The 18,851-nt window shown below is 30.1% G+C and overlaps 1 protein-coding gene across 1 annotated transcript; it reads left to right on the top strand.

Annotated features, from left to right (window-relative positions):
* Positions 1-1,174: 1,174 nt before the first annotated feature.
* LOC112036034 (histone-lysine N-methyltransferase, H3 lysine-9 specific SUVH4) lies at positions 1,175-11,409 on the top strand. Its single transcript, XM_065765927.1, has 10 exons — positions 1,175-1,299; positions 3,731-3,829; positions 5,061-5,110; positions 5,268-5,356; positions 6,155-6,314; positions 7,776-7,881; positions 7,968-8,150; positions 8,625-8,861; positions 9,829-9,995; positions 10,654-11,409. Exons 1-9 carry the CDS (start codon positions 1,207-1,209, stop codon positions 9,940-9,942), a joined length of 1,131 nt encoding a protein of 376 aa, XP_065621999.1. The 5' UTR covers positions 1,175-1,206; the 3' UTR covers positions 9,943-9,995; positions 10,654-11,409.
* The last annotated feature ends 7,442 nt before the right edge of the window (positions 11,410-18,851 follow it).

The raw sequence follows: 18,851 nt of genomic DNA, 5'->3' as shown, positions 1-18,851 counted from the left end.
AGATTGAAAATTACTGTTCAAGTATCACTTCCTCATTAATGTGGTTAGAGAGTTAGCTACAGAGAATTCAATGTGGTGATAGCAACTTTCTCTTAGATATTTCATAAATTTCATTTGTCCTGTGCTTTCATGATGTATATCTTTATCAATAGAATCTCCTGGAACGTTATTTCTGGATGACAAACCGCACCTTTTGACCTCTGCTTCGCTCAACTGAGGAAGCATCCCTCAACGGATCACCTTCTTAGAACATAATGACCAGACCCTTTATTTATTTATTAATGCCGACCTCCATAACAATGTTTACCTGTTCTCGTACTACTAGGCGTCATTGGATCGGGCCCCCAGCCCAATATATACTACTGGGGCTAAAGAAATATTTAAGAGAAAGCTGCTACCACCACATTGAATACTTTGTAGCTAACTCTTTGGCCGCATTAATGAGGAAGTGATACTTGAACAATAATTTTTAGCCTTACAGCTACTCCCAAAGACTTCAGGAAGGTGCTGATGGGATAAGAATCAACAACAGCAATTAATTAAGGCTAATTCCCATTGTACAAGGGTGTCCATTTAGGTTTTAGGATCTATTAATGATGTGCAGTTCTGATATATGTCTAATAGGTGTTGAGGAATTAAGCAACCATAGTTTAGTTGAAATCACGCTTTTCCTTCTGTATAGTATTTTACTTAACTACCTATTTGGAAAGCCATGAATTGGCCAAAATGAGTTGAATTTTAAAATATTTTGGCAAATTCATATGTTTGGAATCAAATAAATCGAATTTGAATTCAAGTTATGTTTGAAACCTCAACTTGCCTATATGAATCGCATGAATTAGAATGTGAATTTGTGAACCAAGGATCACATCGCAAAAATTATTGGTTTATAAATATACCCAAATGGCCGAACCAAATATTTAGGTTTAGCAGTGGGAATCTGGATTTGCCAATAACCCTAAAAGCAGTTTTTAATATTGTTACATTTAATGCTAACATGCTATGGAATGGTTCAACTTGAACTAAGTCAAATGTTATTAGAATGATATGAGTTGTGATCAATATGTTATTAGGTATAGTGGCTGTCAAATCCACATTTATTTAGTTGTAATAATATGTTTGTTTTGTGCACAGATATGGTTAAGGTAACAAATCTTTCATCAAATCAAGCTTATAGTATGTGATTATTATCTTTTTCAGAACAACATGGATCAAGATTTACCTATTAGAGTGATTCGTGGACATAAATGTGCTGGCAGTTATACTCACAAAATTTACACATATGATGGCTTGTACAAGGTAGAACATACTTATGAATTTAATGTTTGTTTGTTATCAAAGAATTATATTAGTATTTTGAAGTCCAAGAAATTGATTTGTGTGAATTGAGAATTTTCATAAACTGTATGTTAGTTTTTGGATTTATGCCATGTTATTTTCTTCAATATTTTTTCCTTATATTTTGTTCCTCCAATTAAATTTCGATCAAGCTTCATGTTTGACGATAGCATTTTCCCACCAATATATATATGTGCATGTAGTAGACATGTGGAGATTTCAGACATTATAAATGCATGCTTCAAATGGTTTTTATTGTTTGGAATCTGTGGGGATATATTTTGTTTCTCCTGATCAATTGGAATTTGGCAAATGTACAGATTTGATAATATTTTGTGATGAAGTTAATGGTTTGTTAGCTACCTTTTTTTTTTGGGGGGGGGGGTGTTCTACAAATTAACAATCATATTGCAACGTTTTTGTACATATATATATATATATATATTTTTTTTTTTGTAATTATTTGACTACTTAATGTCCTTTGTTCATGAAGTAGTCTTTCTTCTTAAAATTTTCTTATTTATCGATATATATATATATATATATATTATTTGAGACCAATTTGTAAAATAAAAGGCATTCATTAAAAACTTAAGTGATATTTTAACATAAGAAACCCACAAAAAGGTGACATATTCATTCTATTGTGTTTATCTACTAGAATTCTTTACATGAAAAGTGCCCCTTTCAATTTTTTTGAAGTTGAAATTTCACTTGTGAATGAAAAGATTTTCTATAATTATATAAATACCAAGTCCAACTTAACTAAATTTCTGTTATTTGGTTAATGCAGACTCATAAAAAGACTATGAACATGTATTACTTGAAGGTTGAAACTTTTGAATTTGACTAGAAAACAATATCAGACTCTAAGATTTATTTTGTAATTATCTTCATACTTTATTGTTTATACACAAATTTTAATTAGAGATCCTATTGGCATATTTGATAACTTCTGAAAGATAACAATAAAGTCCCTTTTTTTCCCCTTAAATTATAACTATCTTTCTTTATTTTTCCTCCTACTATATATATATATATATATTTTTTTTTTTTTTTTCTTTTATAACCTTTCAAACCATAATAGACATGGATAAAATATGTTTTTTTCCTTTTTGTTTTTAATGAAATAAATAATTTATGTTAAAAAAAAATTAAACTTTTCTTTCTTTATTTTTCCCTTGTATATATATATATATATATATATTTTTTTTTTCTTTTTATAACTTTTAAACCATAATAGACATAATAAACTATGTTTCTTTCCATTTTTTTTAAATAAAAATTGACATATAGCATAAATAATATTTTATTAATTTTAACAAGAACAAATTCTCACCCAAAAAAAAAAAAAAAAAAGAAAAAAAGGATTCAAGTATATTATTAGTTTTTTTTTTTTTTTTTGGGTGCAGTGACGAGGGTTAATTGACCCCCCCTGGCTCTGCCTATGCAGTGCCTGACTTACCGTTGACTACACTGATATTGCCTTATACAAGATCAATCCTTCTTGAATTATGACAATCGCATTGGCACCCTATTACTCATGGCTACTTATTGGACAAACTTCGTAGTAGATAAATTATAGAATAAGAATATAGTTTTGAAGATATATTATAATGCCTTCTTTATGAATGGATAAATTAGGACACATCATGATAAACAAAACTTAACTTGCTGATATCGTATTTTGACAAATCTATTTTTAGCTCTTAATAAAAATATCAAGACTTTATCAATCTTGATAACGCAATGCCTCTCTCTTTCTGTGTGTGCGCACATGGGTCAGTGTATATACGAAATAGTAAAACCATATCATTTTCAAAATCAATGTATTACTTGTACTATGTTGTAGTGGTATCTTTTTTTCATATCCATATCTGCATTTGTTTCCATATTAGGTACTGTTGAACCTTAGGGCTCGTTTCGTTATGATCTTAGATTCTGAAAATAACATTTGATGTTGTAATTTATCAAAAAAAATTCTCTCAGTATTTCTTCTGTTAAAAACATCGTTTTTGGTTTTCTACATTCATCTACTTTTAGCTGGTGTTCTATTGGAGTAATTAAGGATTTATATGAGTGGGTTGGAAAATTAAAAACTTTTAAGGCTTTCTTCTGTTTCAAATGCTTTTGTTTAAAAGAAATCCTGATCTGTCATTTTTTTCCTTTTCCTAATATTATGCTGTGACTATTTTTCTTAAATTCTTCTTTATTCTTGTAGTCTTAAGTATCATTAAGGATCTTATAGCAATTTTTTATTTTTAAAGGAATAATACGTCATGTGATTATATTTTGTTAAAAAAATATTTTATCTGATAATTATATCCTTGTGAAGTTCTTAGGTTGACCACAAGTCTAATATGTGTTCTGTCTCTTTTTCACTATCTGGCAGGTTGATCATTGTTGGAATGAGAGAAGTGCTTTTGGATTTAATGTTTTTAAGTATCGTTTACAGCAAATTGAAGGACAGCCCAAATTGGTCACAAATCAGGCAAACAATCCTTCCTCTTTTTTTTTTCTAAGGAAGTTTTTGTGTAGCACTCACAACCTATGTTGGAAATTGGCTTGAATGATACAAGATATACTTGTAAGCACTTTGATATATTGCTTTGGGATTGCTCTCCTTGCCACGTCTTAGAAGTTTTTAGATTTGTTAAATTCTAGATTGTAATGTTTTAGGAGGAGCTTGATACACTGCCTGTTATTTGAGAATTTTCTCCTTATATTAATTATTAATAATGATTTCTTTATTTATCCAAAAAAAACAAAAAAGAATGTAATTGGGAGGAAACTTGATAACTTGTCTTATCCAAAGAAAAAATTATTTGCAAACTATTGAGTGCAATGGCCTGTCTTACAAGTGATCTAATATATTTTCATTATGCATTGTTTTCTTGTTTTTGTAATGGATTTTATACATGTATAGATTTATCTCGTATTTCTGTAGATTTTGTTGAACTCTTGTTGTAACCATATCTGGATTCCAAATAATTATTTCTGTTAGCATGTGCCATGTGATGCGGTAAGTGCAAGGTTATATTTTTCAAGTCTATTATATTTTACTATAGCTATTAGTATATAATTTGGTTTATTATTATTTTTATTTAAATTCCTGGAGTCAAGGTTATTTTTGTAATTCAATATTTGGGATTCCCTTAGTCATTTAGAATTAAATTTCCCAAGTCAATCAAAATTAGAATTAGGTTTTCCTATGTCAGTTAGAATTATGTAGTCTATATAAGCAAAGTATTGTGCTTCTATTGAGATGGATTATTTTGATGATGAATGAAATTTCTCTTGAAATTGTCTCAATGGTGTGGTGTTGACTCTAACCAACCATAGGTTGCTGACTCCTAGATGTTTTCTCTTGCTTGGTGCTAACTCCAAGATGACCTATCTTTTTTTTTTTCTTCTTCAATTTTCATGTTGTATTGTTTTGGTTTTGTCCTAAGTGGCTAAGTCATCATGTCTCATCTTAGCTGGTGCAACATAGAGTTATTCTCTGGTACTTGATTGACAAAACTTTTGTACTTTTCTTTTTTTGACTCTTCTTTTGGGTGCTTTCCAGTTGTAGCTTGCATTTTTCTTTTGGATGGTTTCTAGGCTGAATATAAGTCATATTTTTATACATGATTTTGCTTTTCTGGTCTTTGCACTGATTACACAGACCACTTTCTTGCTCATAGTACCATTCTTACATTAAGTTTAATTTCTTAATTCAGGTAGATTTTGCTCGGCAGCTAGTCTCTAAAGGTTGTTCTGAATTAAATGGGTATGAATTCTGTAAGCTGCCACATTAATGAACAAATACTTCCTGTCTACTAGAGTTATGCCCTTTTGTTATTCGATAGGAAAGAAAAAGGAAATAAACAGTAACGAAAAATATTTTTGTATTTCATAAGCATAACTTGTGTCAGTTATTTTTCTAGATTGGTGTGTAAGGATATCTCTGGCGGTCAAGAAAATATACGTATTCCTGCTACAAATGTATGCGATGTTCTACCTGTTGCACCTTCAGGTAATTGTTTAGTATCAGTTTATATTTAATTACAATGGAGAATTTGATGAAGAAAAATGCAAATTATGTGCAATTATATATTTCTTCATAAACTTCACTCCACTATAATGGCATTATTTGCAGTTTCTGTTCCTTGAATGGCAAATGACAATACAATATATTCTTATCCTTAAGGTTTCCCTTCTGTTATTGAAATGTGTTTGATTTCTTCTTCTTCTTCTTATTTTTAATTTTTAATTTTTTTGGGTTGACTTTGCTGGTAGATAGGGCTGGTTCAATATATTTTGAGGCCAAAGGCGATAAATTTTCATAGCTTTTTTTAATATTTAAATAAGTATTATTTTATATATATATATATATATGAAATTTTTTTTTTGAGGGTTTATAAACCATTCTTGTTTTTTGAGATGCAAACATTCTAATTAAGTTTTTCTATTAAGGTATTATTAACATACCTTTTACACCTCATCAAAAAAAAACCTTTTACAAGTTAGAAAAATTGATTGTCAATCATTATTCGGTACGCTTAAAACAATTTTTTTTTTTTTGATAACACATAACAGATATTTTGGTAAAACATTTTTAGGGTTTCAATTGGGTTGGATTTGTATTGGCAAAACCTGCCCATATTTTTTTATTTAAAAAAAAAATCAACTTTCATTCTACAATTTTGGGGGCCACCTTTTTAAATTTTTGGGACAAGCAGGGCCTTAGGCCTAGAGCCAGCCTTGCTGGTGGATTATTCATAGTATATTTATTAAGGATGCCAGTACTGCTGACACGGTTTTGGAATTGTAGGTTTTAAATATATCAAGTCTAATCGAGTTCCAAAAAATGTAATTATCCCCCCAAATGCTCCTGGATGCAATTGCAAAGGAAAATGTACTAATGCTGAGAAGTGTTCTTGTGCTCGACTAAATGGCAATGACTTCCCGTATGTGCACCATGATGGTGGCAGGTGAGGTTTGACTTTTTTGTTCGATGATGTTAGAGTTATTTCGTGCTATCTTTATATTAGCTTATTATTTTATATTAGAGTAAGGGTGTTCTTGTAATCATGTCATGTCACTTCAATATAAATATATGATACGGTGAGGGACTAATCAATTTTAGCCCCAAACCTATTTTCTTATACCCCTTTTCTGCTCACTCTTCTCTCCATCCTTTGCATCTAAGCGTAATCTTCCACATTTTACAACTCAACTGATGGCGTTGACATAATGTTAATCATGGAAAATATATAGTTTAAATTAGAGAATGGCTCAAAGGTATGTGGATGATGGTTGGTCAACAGAATTGATTGTGTAGTAACATAGTACTGTACATGTATTATACAGTATATTGCACAAATGCATGTATCTTTTTTTAACTCTGGTTTACCATATGAAACAAAGATACTTTAAATAATATACTGTTTTTTTAAAATGATTAATTGTAAAAAAAACTTGTTAAACATTCTCGTATTATTATTGTACAAAAATGCTCTAATTTTCCTAATTATCAACGTTATAATTGTTTATTGTGTTAAGGTGTGTTATTATATTTGACAATATAACCATTAAAATTTAGTCAACAGTGTTCATATTTTTTATTTATCTGATAAGATTTATTTTTATTTTTAATTATAATTTGGATGATTAGATCATAATGTGTGTGTGTGTGTGTATAATTTGTATATATGTATGTATGTATATTAAATTTTAAATAAACAATAATCAAATTGTTTTAAATTATAACACTATGAGAACATAAATTTTTTGCTTATTATATTGCTTGAAAACATGTCCAAAATTATTTATTAAAAAAAAAAAAAAAAATCCTTAATCAGTTGGTTTTTGATTATATTTTATGAAATTATCCTCAGGTAACATAAGTTTGTTACTAAATTAGAATATCATAAAAAAATTATTTAACATGTTCGACATTATTTTAGTCCCATAATTTTCATGTAAATCCATATTATACCCACACGTACATCTATTAATGCTTTTTTTTTTTTTCATTTCCTTTTTTTAATGCTGATTTTGTGAAACGTTTTTTAAAACTTCAAGCAAATGAAAATGCGTACATTTTCTATACTATATATATTTTGTCGTGTATATTACTAGCTATGCTTAGTCATTAATGTTAGATGTTACCCATGAAGCTTAATGTTATGCAGATTTTATGTCTTTATGTTTTTATTTAGCTTGCTTTTTCAGCTAGTTGGAAAATACCCCGGAATTTAGCATGTTGTTTGAATTTTTAAAGATTTATGTTTTCTGGTTTCTATCATGTTTACTTGTATTTTCTTGTCTTTTAAAGCTTGGTATCATGTTTCTTAGGTATCTTTTTTGAGAATTAGTGGTCTTTATTCTGTGTGTGTGTGTGTTTTTCTTGAAAGATTTGTAATTTTTGTTTGTTCTTTCCTTATTCCCAGATTAGTTGAACCAAGGGACGTTGTGTTTGAATGTGGTCCAAGATGTGGCTGTGGACCTAGTTGCCTAAATCGTACATCTCAGCGGGGACTGAAGTACCAACTTGAGGTCATATAATTAAAATCAAATAGTAACATAGTGTTTTCTGGTATATCACTTATGTAATGGATGATAAATCATTTTTCTTTGAACAGGTCTATCGTACCAAGGATAAAGGCTGGGCTGTTAGGTCTAGAGACTTGATTCCTTCTGGTGCACCAGTTTGTGAATACATTGGAATTCTTAGGAAGAGTGATGAATTAGACAATGTCTCAGGGAATGACTATATATTTGACATTGATTGCTGGCAAACAATGAATGGGATAGGAGGGAGAGAGGTACGAATATAAAAATGCATGAATTCAAATTTGAGGCTGTGTGTCATCTGTACTGTTTTGTTAAGGTGCATTAAACTGCTTAAATATAGGAAGTATGCTACTTGCAAATTTTAATTCCCCCTGTTGCAGCAGCTTTATACTCTGCTTTGTTGTCTAGTGGGTGATAGACAAACTTTCGCTAAATTGTCTTTAATCTTTATACTTATAAGGGAAATAGTATAAGGTTGCTCTATAATTAAATAGAATGACAACAATTATTCTCTCTGTCTGTCTCTCTCTCTCTACTATTTCCCTTATATTTTCTTTCTTTAGCAAAAAAAAAAAAAAAAAAAAGGGGAATAAATTGTTGCCAATTCTATATGATTATTAGCAATCTTATACAGAAACCATGTAAGATCACTCTAATCTAATTTCAAAATATTCCTCTGTTTTTTATTTTACTTTTTATTTTTTAATTTTTTTAATTTTTTGCAGAGGCGATTACGTGATGTATCTATACCTTCAAGCAATCATGCTAAGGAAAGAAATGACCATATATCAGAAACTGGGCCTGAGTTTTGTATAGATGCGGGATTATATGGTAATGTTGCCAGATTTATTAATCATAGTTGTGAGCCTAACCTCTTTGTTCAGTGTGTTTTGAGTTCCCACCATGATGTGAGACTTGCGCGAGTGGTGTTATTTGCTGCAGATAACATACTTCCTATGCAGGTAAAGCTTTGTTGAGCTTCGTTTATACTTCCCCCTACCCCCATTCTTTTTTATTCCTCCAAAGCATAATGGAAGTGTGAATTCAGATAATTCCTGCTTTGATTTGCATGGACATTGAGGTTTGTCTTCAGTGTTTTCTTTCAGTAGTTTGAATGAAGCCCTTAAAATTTGATAAGGGATTGCAAATTGTATTAGCATCTGCTAGGAAGCACACTGTAACTATGGTGTTAACCAATATATATGAATACAATTACTGAAAGGTCAATCGCTCTAATAAGGTCTGTGATAATATCATAACTATAAACCTTTCATACATGAGGGTTGCAACATTTTTTTTCTTATGTTATCCTAATGCAATATCTACTTTGGAGAGGATTTATTTGCGTTTCTCTTGTATGCACTTGGATTCATGTTTTGTTAATAATACTCTTTGTATTCATAAAAAAGAATATACTTTGGAGAGGATTGATGAAGAGGCCTGCAAACATATGTAAAAGAAAAATGGGGGGCCTCCTTTTTGTGTGGCGAGTGATATTGTCCTTATTCGTAACAGACACTATTTTTATATGCCATCAATCAATAATCAATATGTCCGCCTCCAGAATTAATAGTATAACCTTTCTATAACTAATTCAGTGAAATATTATAGACATATTAACAAAGTGTACTAATGAGGTAATGAATGATGAAATGTGTCTGAGTAGCAAGTTACCCATTCTGCTGGCATTAGTCTTGTACACCATCACGTTATTTTGTCTGTTGTGCCAGATGTGGGTAATGGAAGTTTTGTTTTGGCTAGTATTCTTACTACACTAGTTTGTTTGTCCAGCTAATAATCTTTAGATATTACATATCTGGGACTGGATTTTTAACCCAACCCTTAGGTTGAACTTTTTCTTAAAAATGTTTAGCTTTTAATAATCAGCTTCTTTTGTGGAATAATAACAGTGTTTAATGTTACAAGCAGGAGCTCACTTATGACTATGGATACGAACTTGATAGCGTTACTGGTCCTGATGGAAAAATAAAGGAGTTGCCATGCTACTGTGGTACAGCTGACTGTCGTAAGCGTTTGTACTAGGTGGTTGAAGCTTCTGCATTGGATTCTTTCTTGTACTGGTTCCCCACCCTTCTGTAAGTAGTATCTGCAATTCAAGTGTGGATGTAAATTTCCTTACACTTTTTTTACTTCTATGTTATTTTATTTATTTATATTATTATTTATTTTATTTATTTTTGTGTTGGGAGTTTGCTGGGTGAAATTCATTTGTCTGGTATGGGTCTCTTCTTTCATTTGAAAATTAAATAGTAGAATTGTCTTGGTATTTTATTTTCTCACTTACTTTACAGTTATTTGATGCCCATATGGTAATTAGGTGGTTGTGAATGACATTGTAATTCTAGAAGAAAATTTGTATCATTCTATTCATTTTGGTTTTGATAGTGGCAAAATTATTGGTAATTATTTCTTTACTACTACCATATTATTTTGGATTTACTATTGATTTTGAGTAAGTAGGGTGCCTGGAGAAGTTATTGTATAGAGTAAGTCTAGAGTTACTCCCAAGTACACATCAAAATCCACAACATGCTTAAGTGACACTTTGTGATTGGTGCACCTAAATTGTTTTTGTTTTTGTGTTTTTGTTTTTTTTTGTTTTTTGTTTTCCAGTAAGTACCTGTGGTAGTCCCATGTATTAGTGTTGAAATCCAATCACAACTCCCTAGCATGTTGTGACATTGTGAAATTGTTTGTTTCCGATATTGAGTATTATTTTTCTTTGTGGAACAGGAAAATCCTACCAAAGATTTCTGTATATGATACCAGGCTCCTTAGTGTGGCATTTTTTGGCTGAATAATGCTACCTTTTTAAAGGCGATAAACAGAGTCACAAAAGGATGGGCTCCCATCTCCTTTGCCGCGGCCCTGGAATACAGAGGGCACCAAGAAAATGGGGATCCTTCCATAAATAATAATTTAAAAAAAAAAAAAAAAGCGTAATTGACCAAAGGATGGGCAAAAAATTAGGCTTCGCCCTAATGTTAGTATTTTAAATTTTAATTGGCTGATATCTGTGATAGTGTATTTAGATTAAAAGATGCAAATTCCTTGTTGAAAATAAATAAATAAATAAATAAAAAATAAAGGCTGTGATTATTTTGAAAATTTCCAACTTGAACAAGCCTGCTCAAGCAAGCTCTTCTGGGGGATAAAAATTTAGGATACATTTGGTACACTAAATGAGGATTACAACATGAATTGTAATTTTTATTTCTAAGAATAAAATATGTTGTAATGGAATAACTAAACTTATTCATAAGTTTGGTTATGAGTTCTAACATTAAAATAAAATTTAAGATTTATTTTAGAAAATATTTTACTCATACAATTATATTTTTGTAAAATAATTTTTTTTAAATTTGAGAGAGAGAGAGAGAGAGAGGAGTTATTTTTTATGATTTTTATTTTTATATTTGTTACATGTATATGGAAATTTTGCTTATTTGAAAATATATTAATGAGAGAGATATGAGTTATTTTTTATGATTTTTATTTTTATAATTGTTATGTGTATGTGTATATGGAAATTTTTCTTATTTAAATATATATTAATTTTAGAAATTATTGCACTACTAAAAAATACCTATTAAAACTTTTTTAGAGAGAAATAATTATTTCTCATTTTGAAGAGTATCTATTCATAGGAAATGATTATTTCTTGTAATAAAAATACTACCAAACTAAAAAATAATTAAACTATAGGAATAACTACGACATTAACATACATATATATATATATATATATATAACATTAAAGTGCTTATTATAGTCTACCATACATGTCCTTATTGTTTACTCACTTGAAACGTTGCCAACGGATTGCTCAAGCATTGAGACTCACTCCAGCAACTCATTAAAGTCTACCATAAACGCATATTACCTTGTGGTGGCAAGTGAATTCTAAAAATATGTGAAACAAAATCTTTTTATTTTTATTTTTGTGAAGTTGTGAAGCAAAATCTTAGTCCACAATAACCTTAAAAGCCTTTTGTTAATTCCATATCCATAATTTATCTTGCATTTAGTGTGCGTTTAAGTCTTGATTATAAGATGCTATAATTTGGTTTTTGTTTTGCGGGTCTCATATGTGTCTCTCTATTAGTGTTGTGGGTTTCACTATTATGTTTTTGGTCAAAAAGTCAAGTCCAATTATGGTTTTTGCACAAAACAGTGAAATACTAACTCTTTGTACTTATGTGTGTTTCACTCTACTTTTGTGCTTTGTATTTTTAGCAAAAATTAATTAATTAATTATATTTAAAAAAAAAAAAAAAAAAGCGTAATTGACCAAAGGATGGGCAAAAAATTAGGCTTCGCCCTAATGTTAGTATTTTAAATTTTAATTGGCTGATATCTGTGATAGTGTATTTAGATTAAAAGATGCAAATTCCTTGTTGAAAATAAATAAATAAATAAATAAAAAATAAAGGCTGTGATTATTTTGAAAATTTCCAACTTGAACAAGCCTGCTCAAGCAAGCTCTTCTGGGGGATAAAAATTTAGGATACATTTGGTACACTAAATGAGGATTACAACATGAATTGTAATTTTTATTTCTAAGAATAAAATATGTTGTAATGGAATAACTAAACTTATTCATAAGTTTGGTTATGAGTTCTAACATTAAAATAAAATTTAAGATTTATTTTAGAAAATATTTTACTCATACAATTATATTTTTGTAAAATAATTTTTTTTAAATTTGAGAGAGAGAGAGAGAGAGAGGAGTTATTTTTTATGATTTTTATTTTTATATTTGTTACATGTATATGGAAATTTTGCTTATTTGAAAATATATTAATGAGAGAGATATGAGTTATTTTTTATGATTTTTATTTTTATAATTGTTATGTGTATGTGTATATGGAAATTTTTCTTATTTAAATATATATTAATTTTAGAAATTATTGCACTACTAAAAAATACCTATTAAAACTTTTTTAGAGAGAAATAATTATTTCTCATTTTGAAGAGTATCTATTCATAGGAAATGATTATTTCTTGTAATAAAAATACTACCAAACTAAAAAATAATTAAACTATAGGAATAACTACGACATTAACATACATATATATATATATATATATAACATTAAAGTGCTTATTATAGTCTACCATACATGTCCTTATTGTTTACTCACTTGAAACGTTGCCAACGGATTGCTCAAGCATTGAGACTCACTCCAGCAACTCATTAAAGTCTACCATAAACGCATATTACCTTGTGGTGGCAAGTGAATTCTAAAAATATGTGAAACAAAATCTTTTTATTTTTATTTTTGTGAAGTTGTGAAGCAAAATCTTAGTCCACAATAACCTTAAAAGCCTTTTGTTAATTCCATATCCATAATTTATCTTGCATTTAGTGTGCGTTTAAGTCTTGATTATAAGATGCTATAATTTGGTTTTTGTTTTGCGGGTCTCATATGTGTCTCTCTATTAGTGTTGTGGGTTTCACTATTATGTTTTTGGTCAAAAAGTCAAGTCCAATTATGGTTTTTGCACAAAACAGTGAAATACTAACTCTTTGTACTTATGTGTGTTTCACTCTACTTTTGTGCTTTGTATTTTTAGCAAAAATTAATTAATTAATTATATTTAGCTTTTAATTTTTATCTACATTACTTTTAAGAAAAAGTTTTTAACAAAAAACTAAATTGTTTCGAAAAGAAACACTAAATTAGCCACCCAAAACACAAATAAGTTAGAAGTTGCTTGAGAGATTGGTTTAAACCCTTGAATAGTAGGGATCCAAGGGTACCTCAGTACATACTACTAATTTACAACTCCCCTTAGCAAATCCCTGCCACCCAAAATTGATTTCCATTACCAAGAACAACTATTTTGGGATCTTCACCTTCATATAGGTGGTATTCCTCAAGAATTTTGCTTTTAGGATATTAAACCATGACCTATCCCATACAATCAAAACACCCCAGCTTGGCTTAGCTATCAAGGATCTATTTACGTCATTCATTATCCTTGGACCTAAACCTCCCACCCCTCTTTGGTAAGCAGACTGATTTCTAGGATTTTAGATAATCCTTTTTTTTTCCCTTTTTCATCAGTCTTTTCCCCACACCAAAAATCCCTTCAATGAGAACAACTTAGGGAAAGTAAGAGAAGATGTCAAGTATTGTTGGAGAGTAGCCGCTGCCACAGGTCTAATTATGTCCTAGTAGCATGAGACATAACCTTATATTTTTCCATCATTGAATTCTACTTTTCACCCTTTCCACCACTGCATCTAAGATTTTTCTCTTTGGCATATTATTGTTCATCGGAATACCCAAATGCAAATCATTTGATCGTGCCTTTTTTTAATTTCAACCTTGGGTAATATTACTTGCAAAGATCTGGCTTACATTTCTTCATATATTGTCACCACTATCGTTACTTTTGTAAGCAATCCTCAATCTTCCTTGTTTCAATTAGTTTTGCTCTCCCAAAAATGAACATATCATCAACAAATTCTGGTGGCTAACCTTAAGACTCCTATTCGACACTTTGAAGCCTTGTAGCTGGCCTTCCTTTCTATTGTTGGTAGCGATGTTTAAACAACAGTTTTCAATATTTAAATGCTGAAAATTGTAAGCTCAAAAAAATAATCTTTTTTGTCAGCGATGTTTAATTTTGGGTGTTTGAGCTACAATTCTCAAATTAGGGTGTTTAAAACATGTATTTTGAAAACTTATCCATATTAGTTTTTAGTTTTCACTTTTCAAAAAACATTGTTGAATGGTCTTTTTGTAAATAAATTGAAAATTGTGAGGTCCATTGACAAGACCAAACTTTTTTTTTTCTTTTTCTTTTTCCTTAAATAAAATAGTATTCTTTTACTATACAATAATCACTTAAAAAAAAAAAAACACATACACATACCAAATACACAATTATGTTTTTTCACATTTTAAAATATGTTATTTAAAATATGGTACCAAATACATTTTTCGCATTATGAATATTTTAAAAACGAGTTTTCACAACATTTTTTAAACCACAGTTTTCACATCATTTTGTTTACCAATACTTAAACATTGCTACCAAATAGATTAGCCACAATAATAAAAATGAAAGGGGAAAGATGATTTGCTTACCTTAAACCTCTTGAAGGACTGAAAAAATAAAAAAGCTTTTCACTAATAAGAATTGAGAAGGCATGATTAGAAATACATTCCTCTATCATCTTTATCTAATGCCTATTAAACACCAGACAAGATTATGAAAATAGAGAACCACTTTGATCTCGCTGTAGGCTTGTTCCATGTCCAATTTGAGTTCCATAAGAGCATTTCCAATAATTTCTCTAAATTTTTGCATTGATTAGAGAGTAAATAGTTAATTTTGTCTTTTACTTACTTTTTTAAATATACATTTCAACAGATGCTCCATCTTTTTCTCTTTTTTTTTTTTTTTTTTTTTTTGTTTATTATTATTCAATTAAGTATCATTTCTCTTATCCACCGTATTTCTTTTTGGATGAAACTTATCCACCTTATTAGACAAAAGCAATATTTATTATACAACAATTTACATTTACACGATTCTTATTCTCATATATATATGTTGAATTATTAACTGGTCAATTACATTTTGCGTTTATTTCACAAAATCAGAATAAACATATGAATTTCCCTTTTAAAAAAATAAAAGATAAGTATATGAATTCCAGAGAAGTATAATATTCTACATTCCCCTTTTTCTGTTTTTTTTTTTCCTATACCAATTTCTCCAAAAATAATTGAAATATTATTATGTATAATGTAATAGGAAAATATATATCTAACGTGATTTGATTCAAATTGCACTTCCTTCTCTCATCATAAGATTGATGTTTATAAATTGAGTGTCAATGTTTTCATTGTTTTTAAGGCTTTTTTCAAAAAAATTATTTTCTAAACTATTTTTGGAAAATTGATCCTAGACATATTTATACACCCACTGCTCACCAAAGTCAAGGTGTGCCCTGCGGGAGTTTTTTCAAGGCCAAAACCTGGGCTCGTATGTTGTGACTTCTGATGACTATAAAAACTTCAAAATCTCCTTACTCTACAGGCAGCTACTATTTCTAAGGCACACAATGCTACACGACTTGGGTGAGTTGCAGAAAGGATTTCTTCATTTTTCTAACATGAGACTTTCATTAAGTTTTTCTCATAAAACAATAAATGTCACATTGAAATAGACAAGAATATTAACAAATTTTTAAATTGTAATCTGATATTTCATTTTGAGCCGTCGTCAAAATCTTATATTGAAAAATTCATATGACAATTGATAAGAAGCATGCAAATAAATCTCTTTCTCGAGCAAAAGATAACAAAGCATGACTTATGACTTACATCTCACGTTTATTATTGGCGAAAACACCATTTTGGTCCTTACATTTTAGGGTCATGGTCAATTTGGTCCCTACATTTTAGTAGCAGTCAATTTGGTCCCTGTTATTTTTAAGTTGGAATCAATTTGGTCCCTACCGTTAACTTACTAACGGAAAATACCTACGTGGCAAATGGTTTGTTTTGTAGGCGCACACGTGGCTAATATAATAATATATAATTATATATTTAAATATTTAAAAAGCCACCTAAGCATTTTAATTTAAAAAAAAATCCATTTCAGAAAAAACTGAAAGATTAACTGGAAATGGAAAGTACAAAAATAAAGAAAATGATTTTTTTAATCTTTAATTTATTTTCTTTTCTTTTCATCCTGGGACTTTCTTTAGCTTAGATACAAACATAATATCCAGCGATACAACAATACAACAATCTGAAACCAAACATTCCAGTAGCACTTTGATTTATTTTCTTCTTCACCTCTCTCTCTCTCTCATTCTGTCTCACACACACAAGCAAAAATCCAAATCTATTTTTCCAATAACTGTGGCTGAGTATAGTAGAGCAAGAGGGGACATCGGTGGCTTCATGCGAGGATTCGACATTAGATGCCCAAGGGGAACTGTGGATGTGGAGTATGCCGCCGTAGACGACGCAAGGAGGAGAAGTGGGTCTCATCCATTCCGATAACTCACCGGAACATATCTACCTCCACTCACTTCGGGATGGGTGATTGGGATTCGATATTGGCGAATAGATCTAGGCCTTGTGGTTTTGAATGCACTATTTGATTATAAATGGCAAAACCAACTTCTGGTTGTTGAGTTTTTCTACCTTCAATGGTTTGGATATTGATGGTGGCTGTAAATGGTTAAATATGGGGTGTTGATAGTTGTGAGAAGTTGCTAAGAAAATAGATAAAAAGAGAAGAATATGAAAGAAAATTGAGTCTGTGTGATTATTGTTTAGTTTTAGATTGTTGAGTTGCTAGGAATAGTGTTTGGAAGCTAAGAAAAGTTTTTAAGAATACAAAAGAAAATAAAAGNAGAGAAGAGAAGAAGAACACAACGAAATAGGGTCTGCACCCAGTTGATGCAGCAGCCAGCAGGTTGCCAACACAATCGCTGATCACACCTTCGTCGTCTACTGCTACTGCTTCTTCTTTCTTTTTTTTTTTTTTTTTTTTTTTTTTGTTTATTATTATTCAATTAAGTATCATTTCTTCATTCATTCTATAATCTTTCTCTATTCTTCCTTTATTCATTCCCAACTACTATATTTTTTAAATCTTTCAATGGTAACATTTTCAAAATTTATGATCTTTTTTGTTAACAATCTATTTTTAATTTTCACACTTACATTATCTATTTGTCAATCTTTATCAAATCAATGTTAGTTCTGTACAATTCCTATAAAAATTCTATGTAATTTAAAAATTTATCAAATCTCTTAATTTGAAATGAATTTATTCATTAATCTTTGCCTAGTTTTATCTTTTAATTATTAATATTTATTAACTTATTAATTACCCTTACTATTTTATTTGAAGGAAAATAGAAACCTATCTAATCTTAATTTAAGGGATTATTATTCATTAACTTATCATTAAAAAAAGTCTACACGTTTTATTGGAATATACAAATTGTTCCTTTTTGTTCTCCAACCTTTCCTTTTTGTTTCACACACACACACACACATAAGAGAAATCACCACCCTGCTCCACCACATTGCCACCACACCTTTGAGGGAGACTTGCCTCACTCAAGTTAAGGACCTATGCGAAGGTTAGTGGAGATCGACCAAATCCTAAGAGAGAGAAGAGTAGCTCGATCAATGGAGATCGGCCAAGTTAGATTAGCTTTCAACGTCCATTGCAGCTCGTCCTCCTCACCAGTGCCAAGTGCATGCAGCTAGGATTGGGTTAAATCAGCTTTTGTTGTTGTTGTTGTTGTTGTTGTTGTTGTGTGTTTTTGATCTTTTTGTTGTTCTAATTTTAGCTTTGTTGTTCTAGTTAAATTGGTTTTATGAGAAAAAGAGTGTGTTGTGCTTTGATTGTGAGTCGCTGTTTAGATACATTTGAGAGAGAGAAATGAGTTCGGTTGAGAAGGGGAGAAAGTGAACAAAGATAAAGGAAGGAAAGAGATAGTATTTCTTTTATTCTGTTGTAAATAATTTTAAGAGAGAAAAACATTTTGGAGTTACTACGGTGCTCACTTGGTCAAGAGAGCTACTATAACAACTGTAAAAATAAAAATAAAAATTTGGAGAGGATGTTCAAGCTGAGTTTTGGTGGATTTGCTCTCCAAAAATGGGTTTAAAAAGCCTATTTGAGATGCTCTAAAGCTAGTTGTCCCTCTCCTTTTGCTCATTGAGTTAATAACCTCTTGTGCCATCACAGTACTATCTTGTATCAAATGCCCCAGAAAAAAAGCACCTTGTCAAGGGGAAATTTGAATGCACTATTTGATTATAAATGGCAAAACCAACTTCTGGTTGTTGAGTTTTTCTACCTTCAATGGTTTGGATATTGATGGTGGCTGTAAATGGTTAAATATGGGGTGTTGATAGTTGTGAGAAGTTGCTAAGAAA

Source organism: Quercus suber, unplaced genomic scaffold (assembly GCF_002906115.3).
Source record: "Quercus suber isolate HL8 unplaced genomic scaffold, Cork oak 2.0 scaffold_664, whole genome shotgun sequence".
NCBI classification, from domain to species: Eukaryota; Viridiplantae; Streptophyta; class Magnoliopsida; order Fagales; family Fagaceae; genus Quercus; species Quercus suber.
The sequence above is the reverse complement of the archived record's forward strand: the minus strand, read 5'-3'. Positions and strand labels throughout refer to the sequence as shown.

Bases quoted from the DNA above. Each gene is read 5' to 3' on its own strand.
- LOC112036034 (XM_065765927.1), top strand. From the start codon at position 1,207: ATGGATCAAGATTTACCTATTAGAGTGATTCGTGGACATAAATGTGCT. The intron at 5,357-6,154 runs GTAATTGTTTAG...TTGGAATTGTAG, and splicing joins TCTACCTGTTGCACCTTCAG to GTTTTAAATATATCAAGTCT. The intron at 8,862-9,828 runs GTAAAGCTTTGT...TGTTACAAGCAG, and splicing joins ATAACATACTTCCTATGCAG to GAGCTCACTTATGACTATGG.